Genomic DNA, 19,249 nt, shown 5'->3' on the forward strand with positions numbered 1-19,249 from the left:
TATGGTGGAAGGGTCAAATCAAACAGACACTTCTCAGATTTTAATTGCAAATGCCTAATTGCTCAAATAATTATGAGTAATCAGACTCGGCCGCGCTGATCTCGAATGCATCATATAGCAATTACTCACCACTGTCGCTGCTGGATTTAAAAGAAAGAAATATCTTCGTAGATTAGCGCTTAATCCCGGTGCCTAGGATCGGAGAAGGCTTTGAAGATGTGCGGCTCAATGTCCTCGTCCACAGCCGCCGCGGAAGACCCCGCCTTGGGTGACGGGCTGCGGCCATTTTATACTGGAGAGCTCTAATCGGTCATGGTGGAGGAGCGAGGATTTATCCAGCAGCTCGGATTCGAGGATGATTAGATGCTCAGATGCAGTGAGAGGGGTTAGCGATTTGGCCAGGGCATGAATGTTGCTGTTCCAGCTCTCCCTCACTGATAAATGTCATGGGGAGTTGGAGGAGCCAACCTTGAACCTTGCTTTCATGGCACGCCAGCCCGATGCTACATTTAAAGACTGGGATTTCAATTATCAATGTGATTCAATCGTGGTTATTACTGCAGTTAGACTATTAAGTAGCCTGAGGGCAAAATAAAACTTCATCTTCAGAGGCTGAGGTACCTGGACTTCTGTGGAAGAGCTTAATTAAAATATGATTACCTGTCTCTGGTGCATACTAAAATGTGTATGGAGCTCAAGGCAAACTGCCTGCTGTCCCAAGAGGATCATATCAAGTGTTGTCAGGCCCTTATTTGCCTTGTTTTCCACCTTTTAGAATGATTTTTTCCCCCCTGTTTGTTTGAGCCCCTTTTAGCAGCTAAGAGCTGTCTGGTCAGGAAAGGTCACGTGAAGTCTTTGCCTCTGTCTATCTTTAGCGCAGTCCCTTCTCTGTCTGCATAATTTCTCACTGTCTATGCTTAAGCACATTTTAGAAGCATCAGGCATCATCTCTTGCTGGTCAAGGAGCCCATTTCATGGCTTTGTGTGGCATGAAAGGGCCGTCGGAGTCGGTGGGAGAGATCATTATCTGACATGAGCTTACAGAAGGGAAGGAACAGGAGCTGAATGTGTGAGGCAGAGCCCGAGGGTTTGCTTTGACTTCTACTCAACATCGCAGCCTTTATATTAATCCATATTTAATTAGACTTTCTTTTAGTGCTTGTTTACTCTTGCTGTGTTGTTGTAAGGGAGGCGGAGCGAGGGAAGGGCAAGGATAGAAGGTAGTGAGGTTGACATGGGATTACTATTAATAAATACAAGGGGAGGGAAGGTAGAGCCTAGTGAGGGCTCCAGAGACGAAGCTGTGTTTCTTTTCATTAGTAGGATATTGTAATTCAGATAGAACCCATCAGCTCAAACAACGACCTGCCGCAGTTCGTGTGATGTGCTGAAATTTCAATCAGTTTGTTGTTATTGTGTTAGCAGATGCAAAGAAACGCCAGTGAGTAATGCGTAGTAGCATTTTAGGCGCTGATGAGGCGATTCGGTTGTGTAGATCGAGCGACTGATTAGCATTCATCAGGTGCTTTTGAAGCCGTTAGAGGAGATGATGTTCAGAGAACTTTCTGCTCCGTTAACTTCAAATAAATATCTTTCCCAACCTGTCGTTGGAGAATGTCTCGGGATGACTGACTTTTCATCAGATCCACTATTAGAGCTGCTCGGTGTGCTCTGTCATGGAGCAGTAGAAGCTCGTGAGTCCATTAAACTGCGTATTAAAAAAAAACAGGCTTTTTCCTTCTCTCATTTCTAAAATGAACATTTCAATCAGTGTGTTGCCTTTGGGAAGGATGGCGGGTGAAGGTCAGTTTGAATTTCAGCAGTAATAATTAGATTCTTTATTAGTCTTTGCCACTGAATTCATCTCCAAAAAGGAGCGCTGCAAAGGAGCAGCGTTGGCCGGGTGTTGACTTAATGTCACCCATCCATTTTGCTTTCGCTCTGGTTGGCCTCGCAGGAGCTAGAAAATGGGAGCTCATTCATCACTGGGTTTCTCTGGCTCTGGGCCCCAACATGCATTCAGTCATAGCTCGAGTGACAAACACACACACACACATAAACACTTTGTCTGAAACAACAAAGGGGCTGTGTGCACACATGCACATCTCAGTGGGACGTGTAAAAAATGTCTCCAGCAAAATATCAACACAGACACACACTCACCCACCATATATACACACATATATATATATATATATATATATATATATATATATATATATATGAGTGTACAGTGTCACATGGCTGCTCTCTGAGCTGCTCACGTGTGAATACAGTCAGACCGCTGAAGGTTTCTGATTGATTGATTGACTGACAGCAGCACAGGCATCTGTATTCTGGCAGCACATTGTGACATGAGTGATGCTTTGCTGAATTTTTTTAAGAGCTCATACATTTTAAAGCAATCCTCCACCATGTTTATTTCCCTCTCTTCTCCACCCCCCCACCATTTTTCCCCATCCAGAAAGGAATCCCCATCGGGCAGTTCTGCAAGGACTTCAATGAGAAAACCAAGGAGCTGAAGGACGGCATCCCTCTCCCGATCAAGATCCATGTGAAGGTATGTCTGTGCAGCTCGCTGTGGGTTTGTCTAACCCCATCCCTGACCCATTACACATAGCACTTAGCGCCCCTCCCTAGCACGATTGTGGCTAATTCCACGAGCTGCATAACATTATCGCAGCACTTCCATTATTCATACTCTACCACGAAGTAAGCCATTCCATTTGCATTCATTAATGAAGCAATACCCAGAGGAACCTGCAGTCAAGAACCATTAAGTGCATGCAAGAGATGTGAATTACTCCAAAAAGAGGTGTTATGTTTGTAGTATTTATTTCACACAAGAACATATTTTTTGACTTCCTCATACTTCCCTCCCACCTTTTGTGTGCTGTGTCCTCGCTGCTCTCTGTGTGTTGTGTAATGAGGTTCACAAGGAGGGAAAGCCTAATCCTTTCAGAGGCGTAAATTTATTTTGACATGCAATATCCAGCAACAGCTCTGCCATCACATCTGGAGCCCTGCTTCTGTCTATCAGTGCAGTGCCATCTGCTGGTGATTTGTAGCGTTGCAGTTCAAGCTGCACAGTGTGTGTGTGCGCATTCTGCGTGTAATGTTTAGTGTGTGCGCATGCAACATGTGTCAGCCTCTGAGAGGATGTTTCTCTGCAGGCTTTCACCTCATCCTTGTCAGTAGGTTTAAGCACATCTTACAGTCCCTTTCATCTTACTTTAAAGGAACAAATTGACTTTTTCAGACATTCCACTTTTTCACTTTTCTTGCAGAGAGTCAGATGAGAAGATCGATACCACTGTCATGTCCGTGTGTGAAAGCCGGGAGGCAATTAGCTCAGTAAAAGGGCCGGAGGCAGGGGGGCAACAGCTATCCTGGCCTCGTCTGAAGTTAGAAAAAAGTGATGCTTCCATCATATTTCTTCAGACAAAAAGACCAAAAGCCTCAAAAAGCTGTCGTGCCAGCTCTTGGTCACAGCAGCTCTTTAAGCTTAGCTCTGACATGCTGAGTTGCAGCTGTAGACGATGAGAATGTCATTAATTTTTCAGGTGTTTGAAGCCAGATATTGTACAAATTAAAGTCTTGACCTGAAGAAGTCAGAAGATTGTCCAAATTATTACAATTCATCCTGAGTGGGGATGGATGTGAGGAAATACTTCTTATAGTTGTTGAGATATTTAAATCTGGAAGCACCACAGCTGTAGACTTGCATGAGTGAAACAGTAGTTTTGCAAGAGATATGCAGCACACCCCCAGCAAACACTGAAACAAAGTATTTAACCATTTGCTTGGGATAATGTGTATATGTTACAGAAATGCATGTCAGAACTTATTTAACAAATGTTAACTGTGATGTATTTGACGGCAGAGAGCAAATGATTCTCCAAAGGGTTTTTTGGGTTTTTACAGTCTTCTACACAGAACTCCTGATTATGAAGCAAGTAGTAAATGAATGAATAATTCCAGTCACATCTGAGAAGTCATTTGCTAATGCCATAGACTGTATCTAAAAGATGGGGAGGGGGGGGACCTCCAGGCCTGGAAGTGAAGCCAAACCTGTTTTCTTTCTAATGACCAGTCGGTCGCTAAACAGAGGAAGTCTTTCATTCAGTTTTTTTCCTGTTCGGTTTTATAGTCTCAGTCAGTAGGTTAAAACATTATTAAACACAGCTTGAGAATTCATTTTAAAAATAAGCCAATTTAGAATCTCCAGTTAACCTAAGATCAGGCATGTCTTTGGACTGTGGGAGGAAGCCGGATTATCCGGAGTGAACGCACACAGAAATAAGACGAGCATGCAAACCTACACAGAAAGGCCTCAGCCAGATAGGGGAGTTAAACCGGGACGCTTTGAGGTTACGGGGCTAACCAACAAATCACCACAGTGTACACTGTGCCACCACAGTGTAAGTTGAAGTTTTAAAATAACATTTTTACACTGGCTGTGTTGAAATGTCTTTCCAGCATGCTACCTATGGTAAACAAACACAATTATCTGAGATAGTGTGGCCTAAACGTCAAAATGTACCAATAAGTAACAGCCTAAGATTACTATATAATATTGTCGCATGGAAACACTATGACGGTCACTTCCCATCATTATAGAGTGACCAGGCAGCTGGTGTGGTATGTAAAATGTTTTAAGTAAATAACAAATAACATTTAGAATTTTATTATTTCAAAACAAGGAACGACAAAAAGTAACCAAAACCAAATCCTAGGACTGGTATTGGTTCATACATAAATGGTACTCAGCCCTATTCAAAAGGCTTGACAAACAACTGGGTGATGTCACAGTGTCTGTCACCATCTTTTATATACAGTCAATGGCTGGTTCAGTGACCACTGCAAAATGTGTGTCGAGTTTAGGGCCGCCACGATTAGTCGACTAGTCACGATTACGTCAACTATCAAAATCGTCGACGACTGATTTAATAGTCGACGCGTCGTTTGAAGCTTTGTAAGGAATCAGTAGCAGTGTATTAACGGACTGAAACAGAAGATGGCAGCACTGCATGTACAAGGATGCCAGCTGCCGTTAAACCCCGAAGAAGAAGACGCTGTGTCCAGTATCGTAGCTGTGTCCAAGTTCAGGAACCGCATCCTTCTCTGCCAGCATTTGTAGGCCGATTACGTTACAGCGACACGACAAAGACTGTCCAAATTCGAAGACTCCGACAAATGCGGCCCAGAAATGCATCCTTCATTCATGCTCGAGAATTTACTCCGGTGTCCTGTTATATTTTAGATAGCAAGGAGCAGACGACTGAGTTTATTAAACTTCACCGAAACAATCTGCAAATTTCATTAAAATTTAATAAACTCTCATCTTGTCTTTATTTTTAGTTAGCACATACCGTAAACACTTCAAGCTGTAAGCTAATGATAGTTATATAAGAGCAGATGCATGCTGGTGCAATAAGCTGTTTTGCGTCCAAAGGATGATGATCTGATTAGTTGACTAATCGCAAAAATAATCGGTGACTAGTCGACTATCAAAATAATAGTTTGTGGCAGCCCTAGTCGAGATCAAGCAAACAACATAAATCCTGTTAATTAATGAGTTTTAGATTTTATTTGGGCAAAACCAGCAAATCTGATCATCTGACTCTATATTATCTATAACCATATTCTCCAAAATGCCGAACTCCTCCTTAAACGTCAGTAGCTGTTCCTTTGCTCCCGCCCCCTCTTTATTATCCATCTTTGAATTTTCTGCTTGCTCATTTTGCTCGTCAGAAAAATCCCCGAGCAGGTGTTTTCTCTTCAGAAACAACAGCAGCTAATTGAACTCTTACAACCAACAGCTTTTCCACAGAATAAATGATCTTCCTTCCATCGAAAGGTCATATCGTGCGAGATAACATGTCTCCGATGACAAATCACCTGCTCCGCGGTGTTTTCTCAGCTCAGCCTACACTTTATTGTCTCATGTTTGTTTAAATTTTTATGTGACAGAAAATAGATGATGCAAAGTACTCTCCCAAGATGGTTTAATGATTGCATTGGCTGTCATATTCTAGCTAATAAAAACCTCCAACCAGGGAATGAATCTGAATTTGGTGGGGGGGGAAAGCAGGGTCAGAATGACTCAGTGAGGCTGAAGAAATTATTTTTGTTTTGGTCCTGAGGGGAGGACGGAGAGGGTAAGCACATGGGGCTCGGGAGCAGATGTGCAGCAGCACTCGGCTGAACACGCACATAGTAGACAGAAAAATGGAAACGCCTCATGCAGATGGCTTAGATTACTTCAAAGTTAAGTGAGTCTAGTTCATGTAAAAAGCAGATGAAGTGGCACAAGGGATGTTAAAGCTGTGGAAAATGATAAATAAACACAGAAATATCACCCGACACTGCACTCCCCTCTGCTCTTTGTTTTGGTCAGTGGCCTTTTCTGTTCTGATTCAGCTCATCTGTGTTATTTTCATGCCACAGTAGGCGGATGTTCAGTGAAACAGCTCAGAAAAATCCACTGAACAGTAGATGCCCAGCACCGAACAGCAGCAGACTGTCACTGTTAGCAACTATCAGCTGAACATAGTGGAGCATTTAGTGGATGAAGAGTCAGCTACTCCCCCGGAGGAGCTGGTGGAGCTAAACTAGAGCTAAAAAAGACTCCCAATTCCTCAAATGGCCTGAAAGATGTCTCCAAATCAATAAATACGCTTTGTATCTGCTGGATGTGTACATAAACAACTAAGGGACTCATATGGGAGCAACTTGTCAATCCCAAGGTAACCCTGCCCTAAATCGTGGCTGCATTGTGATTATGGTAGAGATCATAAATTACAACCGTACATCTTAACTGCACTAAAAAAAGACTTGAAACTACACCTGAGACCATAAACTCGCCAGGGAAATTTTTGCCGAGATCATAAAGCAAGTGAGAAGTAGGGTCATTTTCATTAAGGCTGCAGTGGAATAGTCCAAATAATCCCCTCCTATGTCTTCTTCTAATCACTTTTCCTCTGCCGTTGATGGAAAACTTCATCAAGTTAAAAAGGTGTGAAGGAGAAAGTTGGAGAATCCGACTGCTTAGTAATGAGACGGCAGATGTTGTTGAGTTGAGTCATTTAATCGGAAGGTCAGTGATTCAGTCTCGCTCCAGTCCGCATGTTGAAAGTCCGTGGGTGAGATACAGTATCAGAATGTGTCGGCACAGTACGAACACAGTGGATATTGACTTTGTAGTGTAAGAGTGGAAATCTAATCTATCGGAATACCAGTCTGTTAATCATCATCATCAAAAGCTTGTCCTCACACAATGTGTTTTTACTGCGTTGGTTCATGCAGGTCGCACAAATGAAAAGTAGCCTGTGACTGAAGTCAGATTAATTTACGATAATCCGAAAGGCTGCAGAACAGCGACGCTTAAGCTGAAGACATAACTAATGCAGCCCGATTTATGGGAAAATTCTAATAGAACATTTTCTTAAAATATAAACTTGCATTCTTCACACAAGGCAGCAACTTCATACAAAGTTTTTATTACAGCTGCATCCAGCATCACAGTTCTCCTGAGAGTTTAACACTGCACTTGACGCAACAAAGTTTATTGTGACCAGCTTGCTATCATTTCGCCTTTGAAATGGTTGCCTCGAAAACCAGATGCAACCACTCTCGAAGACTGCGATAAAACGCCAGCAAGATTGGTTTGTGCCTGAATTGGGTCAAACTGGCAATTTCATGCGGTGATTAACTGTGATAAATTGTTAAAAATTGCAAATGTGTTGCCATCTGCATACATAGAAATTCACCAGCCTCAGAAACTGCATCACAGACCCTGCAGGTCTGCGATTTAATGACACAGGCGCTCAGCACTCCGGCTTATATGCGGAAATATGACCAATCAGCAACTCTTTGAATCAAGTCCCCAAACGCAAGTCGTGCACATTGTTGCAGACTGACACAGATTGATCACAGTGTGCTGGCAATGTGTTTACAAATTAGACAGCACTCTGAATGATACAGAAGCTGGGAACGCACAGATAATGCAGACGATGCGACACCGAACAGAGGGAGACAGAGATGATGAAGAGGAGAGATAACAGGTGGAAGCCACGGCTGAAAACTGTAGAAACGACAAGACTGAGGGACGTAAACGGAACACAAGATAAAGAGAACAACAATTACCAAAATTAAACAAGACACAACTGAACGAGGAACAGGGGAGACAAAAATACAAAGACTAGAGGAACAGAATGGGAAAACTAAAGGGCTTTTACTAAGTAAACCTAAAGATTTCTGCAAATGAAGGCATGAAATAACTCCAAAAGGAACTTGTGTAAGGCAATAAACAAGATATAGAAATACCAGAAAGCTAAAGTCTAACAATGCAGAATATGAAACCCTAATTCAGAGATGAGCAGAAATACAAAGTGAGATTGAGGTTCCGTCCTATCAGGTGACCTGTGCGCTTGTCTTGTGATTGAAAGTGGTCAGCCACTTTCAAGGTTGAGGGTGTTACATGCTCGAGCTCTGGGTAACTAGTTGGTCACGGCAGCTACTTGCAATCGGTGGCTGGATGTGAAAAAACATAAAATTTTTCTTCCTAGTTGCAAGGAGGTTGCTGTCCTACTTTTATTCTAATGCAGCTGAGGCATTAAAAGGTTCACAGTGAACCAGCAGGTTATGGCATAAATTTTTTCCATAACAGAAAAAGACAAAATAATAAGCTGCCTTGTTGATCGGTGCAGTAATTGACATCATAACCTTGAAAACATCTTATTTGAAATAAAGGTTCTCACAGTGGAATAAAGAAAATGTAAATTCTTCAAATCCACAGGGTAGGATTAATACTGTGAATTAATTCGCCCTTAAAACATGAAGCGCACTGCCTCCAGACCCCGAAGAAGATCGACTAATATGCGATTATCTTTGCTTTACTCATGTGATAATAAAAGCTTTTTAACTTTTTGCAATTTAATGGGCCTTAAATTGAATTTCCAGAAAAGTCCTAATCTTGTGAGAAGTAGGACCAAGCTATGTTTTTATATTGCTGCGTTAAGACTTTCAGCAAACTCAGCAGTACAGGGAAACCAAATGACTCAAGACTGTGTTTGAAGATTATCCGCCATGTTCAATTATCTGAGTTAAGAAGGTTAATCTGTTTGTTCGTTCAAACCAATTAGACAAATGTCGTAATTCTCCGCCAGAGTTGCTCTCGTGATGCGTGGTGACGGCTTCAGAGCAGACTTTAAAGAGTCACGCTGGAAGGTAGAGCTGCTTCTGACGTCTTACCTCAAAATCTAATTTCAAAATGAGTCGGAAAGAGTTTTCGAACTCGACGAGCTGCTGTGAATGTTAGCTCAGCTGCTGCAATTAGATTTAATTTGTGCTCCTCATGCATTAGCACGCATTCGGTTCACAGAGTCGTTTTCTGAAAAAATAATTAGACGGTGATGTTTGCAAAACCCAGGAGGCCGCTTCAAAAACCTCCCCTATTATTCTGCATGAAAATGTTCAGTCCAGTGCATGAAAATAAATTTTTTTAACCAGTTTCTTGCTCCTCACAATGATGATGTCAGGTCACAATCACCGGCCACTTTATCAGGTAGACCTTTTCAATTGCTCGTTGACATAAATATCTAATCAGTCAGGGAGCAGCGAGTCAGTGCTTTAGGCACATAGACGTGGTCAAGATGACCTCGTTTAAGTTCAAACGGAGCATTAGAAAATGAAGAGAGGTGAATTATGTGACTTTCTGTGTGGCATGGTTGCTGTTGCCAGACAGGCTGTGTGAGTGTTTTACAAACCGTTCTGCTGGGATTTTCACACTGCTGTCTGTAGGGTTTACAGATAATGGTCTGAAAAGAGAAAATACCCAGTGAGAAGCAGCAGTCTGGGTAAAAATGCCTTGTTGATGCTAGAAGTCAAGAGTAAAATGGACAGGCTGCTTCTAGTTGGTAGGAAGGCAACTCAAATAATCAATCATTTCAACCAAGGTATGCAGAAGAGCATCTCTGAATGCACAAGAAGTGGAACCTCGAAGCAGATGAGCAGACCTCACTGGGTGGCACTCCTGTCAGCTAAGAACAGGAAACAAACTACAGTTCACAAAGACTCACCAAAATTGGAGAATTGAAGAAAAAATGTTGCCCGTGATGTGACGAGTCTCGATTTCTGCTTTAACATTCAGATGTAAGCGTCAGAAGCCGGTGCAAACAACATGAAATTGTGGATCTGTCCTGCCTTGTAGACGTTTGGGGTGATATTTCCATGCCCCACTTTAGGTCCATTAGTAACAAACACCACAGCCTGCCTAAATATTGTTTCTAACCATCTGTCCATCCCTTTATGACCAGTGCACCAATCTTCTGATGGCTGCTTCCAGCAGGATAACCCATCATGCCACAAAATTCAAATCATCTCAAACTGGTGTCATGAACATGATAATGGCTTCACTGTACTCAAATGGCCTCCACAGTCACCATGGCATGGGATAGAAGATTCACATCATGTCAATATGGACCAAAATTCTGAATAAAGGCAGTTCTGAAGGCTAAACGGGTCCACCGGGTACTAGCAAGGTGTACCTAATAAATTGACCAGTGAATGTACCTGACACGTCACAGCAGAAACTGTCATGACCCTCCATTGTACCATTGTGCCATTGAAACAACCCAATTTGCTCAGCTGTTTTCTGGATTGGGAGAGAACTCTCTTTCTATTAATGATTGTTTAAGTGCCATTTCACTCACAATGTCTCTGCTGACCTCAGTGACGCTCAGTAGACACGTGTTAGTCATGTCCTGGGCAGCTTTAATCTCTTTTTGGCCGAGCCTGTGGGCTTTGGCTGTGCATATCCCATAACATCATGGTTAAAGTTCTCTTGCTGCATGAAGTCGTTTCATGAATTTAGGCTTGTTAAAGGCTGTACTGTGTTTTAATGTCATCGCCCTGCCAACATCCAAGTTTGTGATAATTCAAAAACAAGGTGATGTAGGAGCTTCAAATTGATACTGTAGCTAGGGCTGTGCGATATGACCAAAATCTCATATCCCGATATAAGAATTCTATCGTCCTGATAACGATATAAATCACAAAAATGGAACATTTTCTGTAAATTCTGTGAATCTCGGGCAGCTCGACTTGCCGGAAGTGTTTCCAGCTGCGCCTCATGTAGCTGGAGTCGAGTGTTTTAACCGATGCATGAAACGATACATTTTTAGACATAAGTTGTAACAGCCGCCGTTTTCTTTGTGAGTATTTATTACACGACGTGCTGCGGGGAAAAGCCTGTTCTAACGTTTGAGTCTAAGGTTTATTTTCTAACACTTGACGGCTGCTCTTTCACGTGATTCAGTTTATTTTGAAAAGTCTCAACAGGATCTTGAGCTTTATTGTGAAAGGTTTATGTGGAACATAAACAAGCAGACACGCGATGCTGTTACCGTCGTTGTTGCTAACCACAACACATGAAAACAGGCGCTTGTGCGTCCATAGTGTGGTTATATAAAATATAAGAGAAAGAGAGAACTTTAAGAAATTAATATAGCCACTACAGTGACCATCAAAACCATGAAAAAATATTGCCGTAAACAGTTTATTTTGCGACACCAAGAAACAAACGATAGCGTAAAATGAAACGATAGACGTTTTTATATCGTCATCCGATATATATCGTTATATCGAACAGCCCTAACTGTAGCTGTATCTACTAAAAATCTTGGACGAGTTTGAATCTCAGAGTTTCTGAATGTGATAACTCAAGAATGGGGTGACATAGGATTTTGGTGCCAGTATTTTTATTTTTTCCAGGGGGATGAAAACACACTGGTGTTAATTTGGGGGAAATAATAATTATGATCTCTGTTAAACACTGTCCCATGTACTTTGGCTGTCCTAAAGCACAAAGCAATACCGAATATAGGGTCAAAATCAGGATGTTAAAATCTTGGTTACAATAATATTTATACATTCTGCAAAATCTCATGTATTCACACTCTCAGGGGTTTCATGGGTGTTAATATTGGGTGTCTCTCTTTTTCCCTCTCAGCCTGACAGAACGTATGACCTGACGATCGGCCAGCCCACGGTGTCTTACTTCCTCAAACAAGCGGCAGGAATTGCAAAAGGAGCTGGAAAGACGGGTGAGAGGTCTTGCCTCAGTCATGTATCTGCTCTTACTAAAGTTTTCACCTGCTGAGCGCATCCTGTTTTGGACACGTCTCTTCATGGACTCGGATTTGAGCTTTGCTGCGATTGATGTTAAATTCATGACATATGGGGAAACGCTACGGCAGAGGTGGGAAGTGGCAAACATGGTGTGTTAGGGAAAGAGAATTATGGATTTTCACGTTTTATGCTTCAAGCTACCTTCAGCTGACTCCTGCAACGCCGACGTACTCACCTGTGCACACAGATTTCCAACTCGCTTTGCCCTCCTTCAACCTTTCTTGATACATGTAGTGAATTTTATATTGTTTTATTTATGCTTCGCCCTCTGTTTTGTGTGTGCGTCAAGGTCACGAGACGGCGGGGATGGTGTCCGTCAGAGCAGTGTATGAAATCGCACAGGTGAAAGCTCAGGACGAGTGCTTCAAAATGAGGAACGCCTCCCTTGAGACGGTTGTGAAAAGCATCATCGGCTCAGCTCGCTCCCTGGGCATTAAGGTTGTCAACAAGTAAGTACCAATTCTGTACTTGGTGTACTTCTAATCTCATTTTATTGAGCTATCGGGAAGCACAAATCAAATGTTTCAGTGCAGTGAAAGAATCCCAACAAGTGTTAGGCTGAACAAGAGTGAGAGTACCAGATGGAGAAAAGCAGGCAGGGGAATTTAAGTCTTCATCCGAGCTTTTCAGTTCTGGGAATTCAACTGCCCACAGTTTGCTGTGAGGTGAAAAACTTCTGAAAATATATGAAGAAAAGCTGTTGACATAGTGGGGTGAAATGCATCCAGAGTACTGATCCTTTCTTGCTAGATTCCTCCAAACTTCCTCCTGTTAGGATCCAGTGCAAACCCACTGATGCACGGCAAACTGAACGCAGGATAATGTAGAAGGGAATTAAAAAGATCAGCAGTTTTTCAACAACACCGAATCTAGGTTTTTCAGACAGGATCAGACTGATATCCTTATCCTTATTTCATTTCATTTCATTTCATTTATTTATTTATTTTTGCCGTAAACAGACACAGAGCAGTGAACAAACAAGAGTGTGCCAGATGGTAATACATACGGAGTATTGACATTATGAAAACAGAAAATAACCAAAATATATAAGAAGGACTCCGTACACTGTTGGGTTAAGAAATAAGTAAAGCTCATTGCTTGTGAGAGGTAATATATCAAGAACAGGCCCCCACATCCTATTAAATCTACCCTGAGTATTTGGTTTACACACAGGTAATTCTTCTATTTGTATAACAAATAACATCTCCAGTGTGCAAAGGTGGGTGGAGAAGAAAAGAATCAGTTTATTGGCAACCAGCATTCACAGAAGCAGAGCGATCTGGATATGAAAGTTAAAAGGTTTCTACAGAGCATCCAGAAATTTCCAGTATGTTGTTGGGTTTAATGTCTTTGGACAAGGCGGATGACAAACACTGGAAAATTTCTATTCAATACTCGCATAACGTCAGGCAGAACCAAGGAAGATGTGCGAGGACCCCCTCAGTGAGGCGACATTGGTCACACTTTGAGGACACAGATGGAAAAGATGGAAAGCTGGGTTTTGTTTCAGAGTAATACAACCTGTGCATCACCCTGCACTAAATCAATCTGTAGCTCACATTAACTTATGAATAAAGAACATTGCCTTTTCCCAAAACAGTTGGCTGACAGTTGTGTGTTTGTGACCTTGGCCCAGTATAAAAGCTGAAGAGACAGCAGTGAAAAAGCAATCAGCAATCTGAAATCGGGTGTTTGCAACCTGGAGAGAACAGGAAACACTGTTTTATAAGTAGGAAATGTTTCCTTACCGCAGTGTCCGAATTGAAGAAAAGTCTGCATTCCTTCTAAACTTTACTTTTTTAGACAGTTTTGCCTTTATTGGACAGTGAAGATCAAAGGAAGGTGGGAGAAAGAGCAGGGGATACATGCAGCAAAGGGTCGAGGGCTGGACTCAAACCCGGCCAAGAGGCATGTGGTCGCCTACTCACCCAGTGAGCTAAACTCGTGCTCAACCTTCAGTCTTTCTAATGACCTGAAGGGAATGATTCATCTGTTTGGAGAAACTAATTTAGATTACATAGCAGACTATGAGAAAACAACCCTATTACTTATTAGGATGGGGTTTTTTTGGGGGGGGGGGGGTTTGTTAGCATCCACGTTATAAAAGACAACAGCAGCCAACACGACAGTCCAACAGCCAGTCAAACATTGTAACATATGGGGGTATAGAGAAAGGCAGAAATGTGCAGTTAAGCAGGATTTCAGCAACATCATGCTGTCTTGTAAGACAAACCAAGCCGCTACAATAACACAATCAAAGACCCAATGAAACGGTTTTCCTTCCAATTTGAAGTGCATTCTTGTCGCTACATTTTCAGACTCTAACAAAACGGCCTCAGCATCCGTTCACTTATCACGGGAGATATTCATCAGTCCTCTCAGTCGACCGCCACTCATCATACTCCTGAGATTCAAACAACTGAAGCAGCGCTCAGTGCTGGCAGTAGATGTGGACAGAGGTCACTAATGGAAGCCTCCATGGTTCAGACTCCACATCATAACACTATCAGCGGTAACTTTTGCAGACTCTAAACATAATCCTAACGGCTTAATACAGTTTGTTTTTTGTTTTCCAAAAACCCAGAGAACAAAAAGTTCCTTCTAAGCTGCTTGTTTGCCTTCTAACACCCAGAACACATGAAGTCCAACATTATATGCAGTTACATTAAGACCAGACAACGTTCGCACATGTTTGCATCCCAACATTTGTGAAAAGATGCAGCTAAAGATATAAACCCAGAGAGAGGTTCTGATTTTGTTAAAATTGTGTTTATGAGATGATTAAAAAAATAACTCGCAGGATACTCCAAACTTGATTTTATAGCTTAGTACATTAATGCAAGAAATTTATCGTTTTAATCAAGAGTTTGAATTTTTATTTAATGCTCCATGTAAATTTAAAGTCCCATTGTGGAGGAAAACAGACGATGAAGCGAAATGTGCTCTGCCGCTCGCTTACCTGGTGATTGACAGGTTGCTGCTGGATGAGTCTGCGGTTTCCTCGGGTTCTCAGTTAGATTCATCCCTCACGTTTGACGTCTGGACTCATTAAAAACAAAGATGCTCAGCTCAAGGCTTCAAAACCAGTGTTCAAACACCAGTGGGTAATGTCAAGGTGGACATCATTTTATAGAGTCTGTGGATGCTGTAAATGTGGCCACTGGATGCCAGACTGACTCTGTCAGACACACAGAGACAGCAGACATTGTGAACATTGTTTGCAGTGGCTCCAAACAGTCACCGTAGGGTTGTTTTTGGAGTGCTTTTGATTGGCTATTAGACATACTGAAACCCAACACCTGAGACCTTCTTGCAGTGCGAGGTGAGTCATTGCACGGACCTGTAAAAGCCCCTAGTCCTTTAATAATGAGTATCGAGCTAATGCAGCTGCACATTACACAATTAGACTTCATTAAGACAAATTAGAAAAATGTGCAGAAACAGCCTGCTAATATGCTAAAATGTTAAAAACTATAAATCGAGCAGGGTTCCAGGGTTATCATTTGAATACTTAACACTGTTATACAATATCTACAACCAGTGTATCACATCACACCTGGCATTCAGTGCTGAACTATGATCTTTTATTCTGAATGTTTGTGACTGACGTGATTTGGCTGCTGCTACGATGAAAAAGTATTTGCCCCCTTTCTGGTTTCTTAGGTTTTTGCATATCTGTCCCAAATACATATTTCAGATCATCAAACTAATTTTAATATCAGACAAAGATAACCTGAGTAAATGCATTTTTTAAATGATGATTGCTAAATCTAAACCTGGTGTGAAAAAAACAACTTCTTTCTTCTTTGCTAACTCATTAGTTAATTGTGATTAACCAATTTGTTGTTGTTTTAGAGAGCTGGGTTCACTTTCACCTGCCACACTCAGGACTGATTACTACCAGATTTTTTTTAATAAAGAAACCACTTAAATAGAACCTGTCTGACAAAGTGAAGGAGGCTAAAAAATCTCAAAAAGAAACACATCATGTCACAATTTAAAGAAACTCAAGCAAAGTCTTTGACACCTGTCAGTCTGGAAAGGGGTACAAAGTCATTTCTAAGGTCTTGATACTCCAGTGAACCACAGTGTGAGATCCATTATCCACAAATGAAAAAACCCCAGAACAGTTATGAACCTTCACAGGAGCAGTGACCTACCAAAATTACTCCAGGAGATCACAAAAGAACCCAGAACAACATCTAAAGAACTGTTGTCCCAAATTGCCTCAGTTAAGGTCAGAGTTCATGATTCAACAATAAGGAAGAGACTTGATTTCCATGGGAGAGGTCCAAGGAGAAAACCACTGCTGACCAAAAAAGAGCACAAAGGCTTATCATTGCCAAAAAGCATCCTCATGATCCCAACGACTTTTGGGAAATTATTCCTTTCCCAAAAGTTGAACTTTGAAGATTTGTTACATTTGGCATAAAACTGAGTTCACGAAAAGAACTTCATACCAACAGTCATGGTGGTCGTAGTGTAATGGTATGGGGCTGCTTTGCTGCTTCATGACCTGGAATTCTTGTTGTAAATTCCAGAAATGTGAATTCTGCAGAAAATCTTCAAGGAGAATGTGCAGGCATTACACGGTTACACAGCAGGAAATTATCAGCAAGTCCACCTCTGGATGGCAATAACATAAAATGACTTAGGGCCTAGCCAAAGTCTGGACTTAAATCCAACTGAGGTGCTTTAGTATGAGCTTAAACACACCGCCCGTGCCCAACGACGCTACAGTGTGGCTGAATTAAAACAATTCCGGAAAGAAGAGTGACCCATTGTAGGACATCACTAACACTTGATGGCAGTTCTTGCTACCAAGGGCGGCACAACCAGTTATTGGGTTGTGCCACCCAAGCTGTCTTCTTCCTCATGGAAGTAAAGAGTCGATGTTAAAAGAAAGTGAATTTTCTTGCTGTAAACTACATGGTTAGGGCGGTAGCAGTTCATTTTTAAGCGCAAAGGTGTTTCCATAGTGAAAAATGTGAAACCCAAATGTTTGAGTGAAAAAAGAGGCACAATCTGGTGTGATAGTTAAATCAATTACATTTTGTTTTCTGTTTAAATTCTAATTACAAATTCACTGCTTAAGGAAAACAAATAGCGTTAGTAGTTTACAGTACAAAGAGAAACATGTTAAAACGCTCAGTTTTTGCTCCAGGTGTTAAAGGGTTAACTTGCAAATTGGGTTCTGAGTGTGTATTATGATTACACTATGAAAGCAAAATATGCTCAAAGTCAGTATGCATACCAGAAACCCTTGATTTTCCAATGTGCTCTTAATGGGCTCACCCACAATGTAGTTCAGAGAGGCGGTGGAGGAGCTGCCCACAGCTGCGGGGGGAAAAAAAGAGAAGTGTGGACGGTCATTAAAAAGCTCCGCAAACAAGCCTGAAAACACAAAATAACTAGTAGACCTTTGGAGAGAAGTGATTTGTTTCCTGTGTGGGATGAAAGTTTGATTCCAAGGCTGCAGAGGTTTCTGTTAGAATAAAACGACTAAACGTGTTTTTTTTTTCCATATACTGACTGCAAACGCAGCATGCCGAAGCACGGCGTGTCGTTTATAGTGACTGTAGAGGTAGTATATAGTGCCAAATCAGAGAAAAAATGGGATGTTATGAGTTTGTACGTGTTGCTTTGGATTGCTTTTAGACGAAGCGACACAAACCTGTTCGCTTTGCGTTTCTTTTTATCCTTCAAGATCTTTATCATTTATGACGTGCACAGCATTTCATGTATATTTTTTTTTATAACGTAGTTTAGTATTCAGGCTCTATCATCTGCTTCTGCCGCTTCCATTTCTACTTCAGCTAATAGTGCTGTATTTTTCCCAGAATCAGTTTCTCCCCCTTGCTTAGAACCTAACTTGTCTCGTGGCTGCAGTGCATTTTGATTTATTGGGAGTACTGTCAGTGAAGAAATTGGTATCTCTGCCTTTTTGTACAATGAAATTTTCCCTGGATGGGTTGCTGAACACTGCTGCATTGTGGTGAGCTCCGAGAGAAGTCGGTGCTCTTTCATTCAGGGGACTGAAAACAAAAAGGGGTTTGGAGTTAATGTTGCAGATAGCTGAAGGATTTCTCCTGTCAAGTTTAAAAAATAAGGGTGTATCTCTGTCCTCATCTCCAATCTTCCTTTTCTCTCTCTCTCTCTCTTCCTCATCCTCCTCTCCAGTCTATCAGCTGATGAGTACAAAGTCTTCCTGGAGCAGCGAGAGGAGAAGTTGAAAGCGGACGCTGTGGCAGCAGCAGCCGCTGCCGCCGAAGCTTTAGCGGGCAAGAAGAAATGAAGTCCTGTAACATCCCTGCATTTCTCTTTATATTCATTTTATACATTCATGCAAAAACACTGTTAATGTGTGTGTGTCTGAACTTAATAAACACAACGTGTTACACGACACCCTTTCCTTGTCTTTCTGATATTAAAACTTCCCTTTAATGGCATACAGCTTAATTTAAGCGTTTACATCGCCTACATTTCAGCAACAACACCCAGTTAGATTTTAAAAATATTTACGAGCCCGCGTGATTAATTTCCTTCCAGCTCATCTAATGAAAATGTAATTTCTCTGTCATGGAAGGATTTGTATATTCAGTCTCTTTGATGTTATTATCTATTATTAACACTTCTGGAGGCAGTTTGGGTATTTGACAGGTTGTGCATATGGTTTCCTGCGCATTTCAAATGTTTTTCTATCTATCAGGGATCTGAGGGGTTCAGCACATTAATTATTGCACAAATCACAGGGACCTCGGGCGGTGAGAGAATTATTGACTTTCAGACGAATCTTATCGTTCTTCAAACTTCTGTTGTTCAAATTAATGACTTTTAACTCCTTAAACTTTGTTTAAATGCGTTTGGTCTGCCAGTGCTGACACAGCTCGTTAGGTGTAACTGTCAGTCAAATAATTTGAGTAAAAATTATAATTATTCAGCTCGTAAAATATGAGGAATACTTTCGTTTATCTGTACTTATTTGTCGACTACTGTGTTGTTGAACTGCTCATGGAACATAACAGGCAATTTAAAGTTAAGACCTTTTACTTTGATT

General features: G+C 41.5%; 1 protein-coding gene across 1 annotated transcript in view; it reads left to right on the forward strand.

Moving 5' to 3' along the window:
• Positions 1 to 18,595, forward strand: part of mrpl11 (mitochondrial ribosomal protein L11) — a 68,176-nt gene extending 49,581 nt beyond the window's left edge. Inside the window, exons 3-6 of the mRNA XM_086302863.1 lie at positions 2,465 to 2,560; positions 12,014 to 12,107; positions 12,482 to 12,641; positions 18,373 to 18,595. Of these exons, the coding sequence (XP_086158989.1) occupies positions 2,465 to 2,560; positions 12,014 to 12,107; positions 12,482 to 12,641; positions 18,373 to 18,487 (465 nt within the window). The 3' untranslated portion in view covers positions 18,488 to 18,595. The remainder of the gene's footprint in view (positions 1 to 2,464; positions 2,561 to 12,013; positions 12,108 to 12,481; positions 12,642 to 18,372) is intronic.
• The last annotated feature ends 654 nt before the right edge of the window (positions 18,596 to 19,249 follow it).

Source organism: Aulonocara sp. 'chitande type north' Nkhata Bay, linkage group LG2 (assembly GCF_057382095.1).
Source record: "Aulonocara sp. 'chitande type north' Nkhata Bay isolate Kocher_YH1m ecotype deep benthic linkage group LG2, A_spYH_male_GT1.1, whole genome shotgun sequence".
Lineage (NCBI taxonomy): Eukaryota > Metazoa > Chordata > Actinopteri > Cichliformes > Cichlidae > Aulonocara > Aulonocara sp. 'chitande type north' Nkhata Bay.